The 10,680-nt window shown below is 50.8% G+C and overlaps 1 protein-coding gene across 1 annotated transcript; it reads right to left on the bottom strand.

Moving 5' to 3' along the window:
• Positions 1 to 316: 316 nt before the first annotated feature.
• Positions 317 to 5,908, bottom strand: RGS2 (regulator of G protein signaling 2). The gene is made up of 6 exons (XM_012930250.2): positions 5,897 to 5,908; positions 2,968 to 3,416; positions 2,121 to 2,222; positions 1,957 to 2,018; positions 1,364 to 1,530; positions 317 to 1,171 (listed from the first exon to the last, which is right to left on the bottom strand). Exons 1-6 carry the CDS (start codon positions 5,906 to 5,908, stop codon positions 977 to 979), a joined length of 987 nt encoding a protein of 328 aa, XP_012785704.2. The 3' UTR covers positions 317 to 976.
• Between the last annotated feature and the right edge of the window lie 4,772 nt (positions 5,909 to 10,680).

The raw sequence follows: 10,680 nt of genomic DNA, 5'->3' as shown, positions 1-10,680 counted from the left end.
GCCCTCTTTTGGCTCCTTTCTTCCCAGGCCCAGTTCGGTGACGCTGCGAGGTGTTTGGCTCCACACCCTTCCCCTCATCCCTAGCTCTTTCCTTACCCTGAAGGGGTTTCAAGTCATTGTATTCTTAAAAGACAAAACCTTGATCCTTAAGGTTATGCTCCAGGAAGCCTAAGCCAGGCTGGTTCTGCCTTTCCTGCCTCTGTTCCCAGTGCACAGGCACAGTAGCAGTCGCCTCTGCTTTATGACCAAGTCATGTCCCTTAGGTTCACATTTCCCATGACCAAAATCAAATCAACACACACCTGGAATGCAAATATTTAATGACATTACTTAGCAAAATAAATTTATTAAAATATGCCAAGACCACTTCAGAGTTTAGCTGCCTGCGAGACAGTTTTTGGCACTCGTAACGGACACCGTGGTTCTCCGCACACGGGCACTCGCTCGATTTCACACACCAGGTCAACAAGTCAAACACACCAGTGCAGGTCCAGCAATGCGTGAGTATAGATGATCTGAAGTCACGAGAACGTCAATACTCTTGCACACAGTAAACATGTTCATGTTAGGACTCAAAACCTAAAGCTAAAGCCACTATGTGGTAACATGGACCGATTCAGGGAAGATGTACAGCCAGCTAGCTTAGGCCACATAATCCCAGACCTATTGATTTTAAACGCATTTGGATCAATAGTATCACAGCATTATCTGTCTCACGTCCGTGCCTTCTGGTGAGGCACGCCGCGGACCACGGGTCCCCTCCCTGCGTCTGTACAGTGGTGGAAGCTGTGCTCAAACAAGCTTCTTCCGGACAGCCGTGCAGGCCTCCCGACTCACTACCCAATGTGGAATCAATAGTTCTGAGTGATGTTTCCTAGACATCCAGGCTGAATTCAAGGCCAGTCTCTGGCAGCTCACGGCCTTCTCCCTAAGGAAACAAAGAAATGTCCTCCACTCCGGTGTGTCCTGAGCCATTTCATGTGGCTCGTGGCTCCATGGTGATCTGAGGTTTTTTACACAAGTCCTGGTAGAACTCAGACTCCAAGAATCGGGGGTAAGAGTTATTCTCCATCAGGCTGTACACCCTCTTCTGGGCCGTTGTAAAGCAGCCAGTGGTAGCTTCTTGTATATTCTGGGCAATAAGACTCTTGGTTTGAAAGTCTATGTTGATCTGAAATAAAGCCAGAGCGCTCAGATTATGCAGTACTCATGGTTAGCCAGAGCGTCCCTACTCCAGCTGCAAGCTGGACCCCGGGGAGCACAGCCCCTCCCCACACTCCCATCGGCTGGCTGGAAGGAGTTCCTTTGCTCTCTCCGGCACCAGCGCGTCCACACCGGGCTGGCATGAGGAACCCCAGCTTACCTCTTTCGGGGCCTCCTTTTCTATGAAGTCCATGTAGATCTTCCTTGCCTTGGACGACAGCTTCTGGGGCGATTTTGTTTTTTTGAAGTCTTCACAAGCCAGCCAGAATTCTATATTTTCTTCACAGAATTCAGATTTTAAGAAAGCCCTGAAGGCAGCCAGCCCATCTGTGAGGACAGAGAGAAAAGCATGCAGAACACAAAGAAGTGAGTGACCCAGTCATTGCTGCGCTCCTGCAGGTCCCCCTCAACCTCAGAATCCTCAGATTTCAACTCCTGAGAGGCAAAGGGCTGTACATGCTAACGTCGCTGTGGACGGGCACTGTTATGTCTGGATCTCTGTACGACTGAGCCATAAATTCTCTAGGAACCAAACGTCTCGCGCAACCACATGCAATGGAAAAGCTGATTCACTCAACCAGCCGCCCTGCGGACGGCTGTAGTTCAGGCTCATCCATCTTCCTGTCTGAACTGAACATCTCGGGCGGGGGGACGGTAAGAGTGCCCCCGGGCCGGTGCTCCTGGGGGACCTGTCCCTTGCACAACCGCCCCACACCCCTGTGACTCTACAGAACAAATTCAAGGTGAACTCACATTTGCTGGCCAGCAGCTCGTCGAAGGCTTCCGACCACAGCAGGGCTTCCTCTGGGGAAGGCCTGTAGGAGAAGTTCTGCAGTTAGCTGGGACCCTGGCAGGCAGTTCCCCTCGCGAGCCCAGCAGAGCTGCCCACAGCTGCAGGCTCAGGATTCCTCACTTACTTGATGAAAGCTTGCTGTTTGCTTTTCTTGCCAGTCTTGGGTTTCCCAGGAGTGGAAGAATTTTGCAAGAAGTAGCTCAATCGTGTCTTCCAATCTTTTAACCTTCAAAAAAAGAAGAAAAAGAAAAAAAAAGACAGTCACTGGATGCTTTAATGATGTATTGCAGGTGAATATGTTGTTACCAAATAATGTTCCTGGGCTAAGGTGGTAAATCCTCCCCCACTTAAATCCAGCAACGCAAGGTAACCCCCTGAAATCACCAGAATGCTGGAACACATCTGGTGGGCCACACTTAACGCAGCGCTCTTCAGGCTCACTTAGGGCGGCAGCTTAACGACAATTCGGAGACATTTTGCACTCGATGGAGCAGAGCACAGCGTTACCGCTTTGTGGGCCACCCTGGCTCCTCCGATTTCCACCGTGAGTGCTGGGCTCACCACCGGCCACGCACGGGAGAGTGTGTGTGCGTGTGGGGGGAGCCGGGGGCGCATCCGCGCTCCCACACCCCTCGCCGACCCAAAGCGCAGCTCTAAGCAGATGCCGCCCAACAATGACCCACGCTACAGTCGTGACTGCGTGAGACGGGCTGGGAGGGGTGGGGGCTGGCGCTGAACGGAGATATTCCGGCGGCGGCAGCAGCCCCTCCCCCGCTGCAGCAGGGCAGCACCGCCCGGGGACCCTGCAGCTGCAGACCGGCCCAGCGCTCGCTCAGTTCCAGCACCTGCGCGGCCTGCAGAGCGCGCGCCCGGGCTCCCCGAGCCAAGGCCACCGCGCAAGCCCGCGGTTCCCGCAGCCTGCAGCCGGCCGGAGCTCGCGGGGAGGGCGGGACTCGGCGGCTCATACTCACAAGGTGCGTTTCATCTTCTCCCGCTTCTCCTCGCTCTTAGGGACGTTGCCGGCGCTCTTGTCCATAGCTCCGCAGTCGTGCTGAACAGCCAGGAACATGGTACTTTGCACGCCCAGCTCCTGGCACACCACCGCAACTTGCTGGCTGCCAGCCGCGCCGGGCTCTTTATAGGCGGCCCGGCCTGGGGGCGGGGTCTCGTGGTGCCCGTGCCGCCCCCTGAGCGCCGGGATTGGGCCGAGGTGGCCGGCAGGGCCGGGCAGGGCCGGGCAGGGGCGGGCAGGGCCGGCCTGCCGCAGTGGGAGCGAGGGTGCTGCTGACGTCTGTGCCCCGGCCTCGGTGCGCACTCGCCGGGCTGCCCCGGGCCGCCTCCCGCAGCCCCGGCTGGCCCCGTGCCCGCGGACCGGCTGCGCCTGGGCCTCCCTCGCAGATGGGCGGGAGGAACGGGCACCCTGCAGGGTCCGTGGAGAGGGAGCGGCAGAGCGGGACCATGTCTGGGGGCCTGAGTGCTGGATCCGCCCCGGCCACGGAGCCGGGAATTGCGGGGTTGCTCATCGTTTTTTGGTGGCGCAGGGAGCCGGGAGGCCTGGTGGCGAGGGAGGAAGAGCTCACTGCTCCAATGCACGTGGATCTTAGGTCAGGCTCGCCCCTTGCCTCAAAATTTTAGCAGAGCCCTTAATTTGGGAAAAAAAAAAAACCCACATGAAATTTGCGTGCAGTGGCAGGGGAGTGACATTTGGTTTGCATGAGTTCGGTTTGCGAATTTTTCAAACACCGCCGGCCTCCACGGCAGGCATCAGGATGTGGGTAGGGACGCGGCCTCTGACTGCAAGGGGGCTGCACTTTGGCTGCCGCGTTCAGAATCCCACAACGCGTGTGCAGCGGTACTCCCTCCCGTGTCCAAGCGGACGCTAAGGTGAAAAGCAAGGCAGTGATGGCCGTGCGCTTCATTCCTGCTTTGTATTAAACCCGTGCAAGGAAAATCCGAGACGTGTTCTAGAACACTGGGATCCGCTGACTTGTGCTTGGGGTGAATTGCCGGTAGTTGGAGCACCAGTTCTGACTGTGCGAGCCAAATCTGCATTGTTGCTCTACTCAGCTCTCGTGTATTTTTTTATAGAAAGGAAAATCAGATAGCGGCAAGACATTTTGCCAAGTTTCGTGTGTCGAATTGCTTTGAAAAGCAGCGAAAGCTCTTCTGCTTGTAGCATCCAGGGCTGGGTCAGGCTGCAGCCGGAGCTCAATCCTGGGGCCCTCACCTGCCGCCCCAGGGATCAGAGTCAGCAAACCAGAAGCCGGACTCAGACTTCATTGCCGGCGTTCTGGAGGATGTGGGAGGCTTACCTGGTAAACCTGACATCTGCTCCAGGAAGGCATTTTAAAACATATTTGCAAACTGTAAAGGTGCTATTTTTCCTGAGCATAAGCTCTTTATCTCACACACACCAGGTAACACGTATTTATTAAGTGTGGGTAACAGGCAGATGCCTGGTTCACCTCACGGATCAAAACCTCAGTGTATTGTTAACGTAGGGTGTTGGATGGGAGCGTTCACACAGACTGCAGTGCACACACAGGGCAGGGGTTGTGCCCCAGGGACAATGTGGACACAGCTCTGGCCTGAGTGGGCCAGGACACCTAACTAGAGGCTGGGTCGGACCCATAGCTGCCACATAGAGGTCGGGGCACCTGTCGTTCAAGGACCTGTCTTGCCTGCCAGGCTTTTTTTCTAACTTTATCCACGAACCTTTCATATTGGCAACAACTAAGTGGCAGACAATATTTTCCTGAAAGTTATGTGTGATTGAGACATCTAAATATAAGCCAGTTAATTTTTGTGTGTATGAATTTTTAAAAGATTTATTTTATTTATTTTTTTAATTAGAAAATCAGATATACAGAGAGAGGAAGATCTTCTGTCCATCGATTCACTCCCCAAGTGACCGCAATGGCCAGAGTTGAGCCAGTCCGAAGCCAGGAGCCAAGAGCCTCTTCCAGATCTCCCACGCGGGCTTTGGGCCGTCCTCGGCTGCTTTCCCAGGCCACAAGCAGGGAGCTGGATGGGAAGTGGAGCTGCTGGAATTAAACTGGCGCCCCTATGCGATCACAGCATAAGCAAGGTGAGGACTTTAGCTGCTAAGATATCACGCTGGGTCCATGTGCATGAATATTTTGAAGAGTTAAGACAGTACCTACGCCAATCAAACCTTTCCCTCAAAAAGTTGATGCCTTTGTAAGGACAGGCTCATGTATTTAAAGCAAGAGGTTTCATTTGGGAAGTTTGCTTTGGGCTTTTGCTGCCACTGACTTTGGCCAAATTGGGTTGCCTCACATTAATGTGACACATATTTTCCACCCCACCACGGAGGAAGAAGCATCCAGACCGTGGGTTGTAAAAGTTGCCCAGCAAAACCGCAGGCTCTGAGTGGCCAGCCACTCACCTTGCGTTTCTGGTGCTGCACCTACAGCGCCCTCTGCTGGACAGATGTCTGATTCAACCTGGGGATCCTCAGGTTGCTTCTGAGAACTTTTTGTTTTTTGTTTTTTTTTTTTTTTTTAGTTTAAATTACAACAAAAGGCGAACAAAAGGTTATAAGGTTCAAATAATGCCAAAGAGAGACTGACATGTTTCCTGTCTTACTTCTCTCAATTGCTAGGAAATAAAAATGTTTATATGTAATGTTTGTGATTATACTTTAGAAATTTAGAACTCCACAAAGTATCACTCTGAGCATTGATGCGTTTTGCTTTTTTTTTTTTCAGTCAGTAAGATATTTTAGTTCCTAAATTTGTAACTGGCAATAAGCTTCTGCCTTACCTTATGACATTGTTAGTGGTTAGGTCTTAAAAATGAAAAAAAAAAGTGAGACTTAGGAAATGAGCTACCATGAGAATGTGATGAGCAATTGGAAAAACTGAGAGCTTTCAGTACCTTGCTGGTCATCCGGCACAAGTGTGACATTTGTCTTGATTATTGCTGTTAGTCTGTGTTTGCTTTTGTGGTTTTTTACTTAATTGGGAGACAGCCCGGCCATCCATTGGTTCACCCCCAGCTCCTTGCACCAGCCAGGGTTGCCAGGCTGCTGGCTGCCCTGGGCACTCAGTCCATCTCCCATGTCAGTGAGTCCTTGAGCTGTCTGCCTCTGCTGCCTGCAGGCTGTGTGAGCAGCAAGCTGGGGCCAGCACCAGAGCTGGGCGCCGAACCTGCCTGCTCCCCGCAGGACCGGCCCCTCAGCTCCTGGCCTCAATGCCTGTCCTAACTTCACTTAGAATTTCTTGAAATAGAATAAGCAGATGACCCCACAAGAGTCCGTGCCTACTCCTAATAGGATCTGAGGTATAAAAATCATGATTAATTTCTTAGAATGTGATTTGCATACCCAAAAACCAAGAGAGAAAATTAGCTTTGCTTTTTTTTTTTTTTTTTTTTTTTGGTTGGGGGTGAATCAGTCTAAAGCTAGTGTGTGTGACTTGTGTTACAGAGGAGCTCATGATTTTCCCAGACCCGTGTTAGGGAGCACAGTCCGTGCTTTTTTGATGACATACGAGATTCACCTGGGATATGGAGTGTGCTGTTCTTCGAAGCCCGCTGGGCTTCCTGGTGTTTATAACTCGCTCTTTCCCGTGGAGGAGGAGTGGGACACGCTGCCTGGAAGCCTGTCATCCCACAACAGAGGCCTTCCGCTGGACTGTGGGCTCTGCTTCTGACTGGAGGCTCTTGTTCCTGTACACCCGGGAGCAGCAGGTACTCATGACCGTGGGGGGTCCTGCTGCCTGCTTGGGAGACCCACATGGAATTCCCAGGCCCGGCCTCTCAGAGGTTTCCGGGGATAAATCGGCAGGTAGAATCTAAGGTTTTCTTTCCTTCTACCTAATCTGGACTTTCTTTGGAAACCAAAAATGGAGAATCATAAAGTTTTGTTGCTTTTGTTGAATACAAAAGACTAACAGTGGGGTATCTGTAGTTTTTAGAGTTACTAACTGTAAGTTAGAAGACCATAGATTAGTAGCTGCTTCCCAGTCTGTTCAGGGTGCGTTTCTCTTGTTATGCAGACAGTACCAATGGAAGTGGTGATTATAATACTTCCTTATTAAACAAGTTACAGGGATGATATTCCATCTAAAAATGTGGGGGCTTATTCAGGAACTTCTGTCTAAAACGTTAGGCTGACAGGTGTCCTGTTGAGTTTTTCTTTCTTACGAATTGAGGATGTTAGGTTAATTCTCAAGATATCAAGGGTCTGTGTGTATCAGTCATCACGAGTTTTTTCTCCCACGACCTTTTTCAAGTAGGAATTCGTTTTCATCTAGTGACTAAGGCAATGTTTGCATTTCCCCCGTCTTCAGTAAGCTGGCTGTCCCTGTGCAGAGAGTGTTAATCCATTTTAGACATTGATTTTCACGGATCCTTGATTCATGGACAGCTTCATAATGACCTAAGACCTTAGGGTTTTTCTCTTTCATAAACATTCTTGAAACCAAAGTTCCAAAATCTCAACAGAATTAATTGGAAAAAAGGTTCCATTGAAGCAGATATCAGTAAGCATTGACACAATTGCATTATGAATATTCAAGTCTTCAATTGTGAGCTACCAGCCTTAGGCCCTGTGCAAGTTTCCAGCTTGGAAAGACAAAGTGATTTTTCATTGCTTTTTTTCCCTTAAAGATTTATTTATTATTGCAAAGTCAGATATATAGAGAGGAGGAGAGAGAGAGAGAGGAAGATATGCCTGCTGATTCACTCCTCAAGTGGCCACAACAGCTGGAGCTGAGCCGATCCGAAGCCAGGAGCCAGGAGCCTCCTCTGGGTCTCCCATGTGGGTTCAGGGTCCCAAGGCTTTGGGCCATCCTTGACTGCTTTCCCAGGGCACAGGCAGGGAGCTGGATGGGAAGCAGGGCTGGTGTGCTCAAGGTGAGGACTTCAGCAGCTAGGCTACTGCGCAGGCCCTGCATTGCTTTTTGTAAGCTACCTTTAAGAGAACAGGGATGCTGGAGGGTTTGTGCACAGTTGGGACACCTTCCTTCTGTTCCTGGTTCAGCACTACTACAGTTAGGACCTTCCAGAATATTCTTAGCTTGCTTGATCCTGAGAGTCCCAGCCTCAGAGTGGAGACAATGCTAGCGCCCTTGCTCTGTGCCTGGCAGCCCAGGCCAGCGTGGCTGGTCACAGTGTATTTATAAAACTGTTGTAGGACTGCTTCTTCCAGGTGATGTTTGCCTGTCTTTCTTCCTTTCTTTCATTCCTTCTTTCTTATTTTATTTTTTATTTTTGCTGTTTCCTTAGAACCTGCTCTAATGTGTCACTCCTAGCATAGTATGTTACCTCTTTGGGGTGGAAAAGTTGAATCAAAAGAAAGTTGTGAGTGTCCACCAGCTCAAGAATGCAACGACTGGGTGGGCCCTGCTCATGTGGAGGTCCTGACGGGTTAGGGGTGGACAGGGTTTTCTTGGGGTCTTCCAAAACCTAGGAAATCAAGGATGTAAGGTTATTTTAAAATAATATTTTACAGTTTTATTCATTTTTCTGAAAGGAAACCCAGAGCTTCCTCTAGGCCCTCCACTCGGCTCAGGGATCCGTGCACCCAAGCCTTTCTCCTTCGCTTTCACAGGTGCCTCATCGGGGAGCTGGGTTGGAAGCAGGTCAACGGGGTCTCAAACCTGTGCTTGTGTGGGATGTCAGGATCACAGCCAATAGCGACAACATGACCCCTGGATCCGTGTTTTTGGCACCACCATTTTCTGAAGTGTTCTGAACTTCCACTGTCTGTGTTATGTGAAGGGCAGCCGACTTCTCAGCGAATGGCTGCCTAGGTTACCTGACTTTCCTTACCAGTTAGTAGTGCTTGTCCTGTTAAGCACTGGGGTTTCTTGCTATTGAAGCTTTCTCCCTCTTGACTGCACACTCTCTGGAGACGGGACTCTTCCTGAGAACAGCTCCCTGCTTCTGGCGCTACATGCCAAGGCTGTTTCTCTTGCAGCCACTTGGACTTGGATGTGTTTTGATGCGTTCGGCATTTTTTATGACGTCAGACTCACCCTGTTCAAAATGCCGAGATTTCCCTTTGCTAACTCCCTCTCTAAAAGTATGTGTCTTAACTTCCCTCCAAGAGTTGGTGGTGTCTAACCCTTGGTTTCTGGGAGTTGGTAATGTCTAACCCTTCGTTTCTGTTGTCTAGTTATAATTCTGCTCATTTGATCTTGAGCCAGGCTCTGAGCGAGGTTGTACATCTGCCTTGAGAGGGGTTCAATGGGTCACAGATGGGTTTCCTCCAGAAGCGGAAAAACACTGGTGGCTCGTTGTCTTCACGTGCGTGACTTTGAATTCCACCAAGACTATAAACAGCACTGCCCCACAGCAGCCCTGGGGTCTGGAGAGGTTTAGGATCCTGTGGCAGGGCTGCCGCTGACTGCATGGGATGCCTGGAGCCAGTGCCAAGCAGGCATCACAGCCACGGTCAGACCCTCCCTCAGCCCTGGCTACTCTGGGTCTCCTGGGGGACTTGGGACCGCCTGGAGCCAGCTCCAGCTGCTGTGGCTATTTGGGTATGGAAACAGTCTTTGGAAGATCTTGCTCCCTGCCTGCCCCCGCCACCTCTGCTGGTAAATCTGCTTTCAAAAAACACTGATTTTTAAAAAAATGATAAATTTCTTTTGATATCAAATTATTTTGAAGTTCATGCATAGATTCTTTTAACATAATACATTTTCAATGGAAGCATTTTTTTTGTTGTTGTTGTTTTAAAGATTGATTTATTTGAACGGCAGAGTGAGAGAGAGCTGTTCTGTCTGCTAGTTTTCCCTGCAAATAGCTGAAGCCAGGAGCTTCCTCCAGGTCTCTCACTTGGGTAGCAGGGGTCATAGACCTGGGCCATCTTCTGCTGCCTCCCCAGGCGTATTAGCAGAGACCTAAATCAGAAGTGGAGCAGCTGGGACTTGAACTGGTGCCCATATGGGATGCTGGCTTTCAGTCAGAGGCTCTATCCTCTATACCACACCCGCGGCCCATCCCATGGACAATTTAGAGAAGCCTCGTAGGGGACTCGGTATCCGTAGCCTCAAAACGACGTGACTACTTCAGCTTTGGCAGGACTGAAACACTGTTTTTTCTCCCAAGAGATTTTGACAGATTGCAGGGTTTTCTTGAAAGTGTAAATCACCATTGGCATCAAGATAGTGTTGAGTCATTTCTCCGACCACCTCGCCAACGGTAACAGCCTCACATTCCCTTCTTGGTCTTTTCTTTGCCGTGATGGGGTGGACATGTCTTGGCTGTCTTGCCCCTTGGGGGATACAGTGATCCCTTCCTGGGCAGCAGGCGACCCCGACAGGGCCTGGGGTTGGCTGGACAGAGCTGCTTTTGCCCGTTTTCTTGTAGATATTAACTGGCTGTGCTTCTCTTGGCCGTATGGTGTGTAAACAGACTTGCTCTGCCCACTGTGTTTTCACTTGCAAGCGAGCAGTGCAGGAGAGAGGCGCGTGTCTATGTGCTGCAGAGGGGAACGGCCGTGACAGTGAGGAGTTTGGCCCGCCGGAGCTGAGAACAGGGAAGAGCTGAGTCCAGGCTGGCCGGGGAAGTTTCTGGCTCTGTTTGCAGATCCGGGGCAGCCAGCTGCTCTTTGCAGAATACCAGGTTTGCTTTCTGTTTGGGAAGGGTTTTTCCTGTCAACCTCCCTTGCAGCAGCTGTCCATCTGTCCCGTAACTGCTGACGGCCGTTG

Source organism: Ochotona princeps, chromosome 10, assembly GCF_030435755.1.
Source record: "Ochotona princeps isolate mOchPri1 chromosome 10, mOchPri1.hap1, whole genome shotgun sequence".
NCBI classification, from domain to species: domain Eukaryota; kingdom Metazoa; phylum Chordata; class Mammalia; order Lagomorpha; family Ochotonidae; genus Ochotona; species Ochotona princeps.
This window is presented reverse-complemented; position numbering and strand designations above follow the sequence as displayed.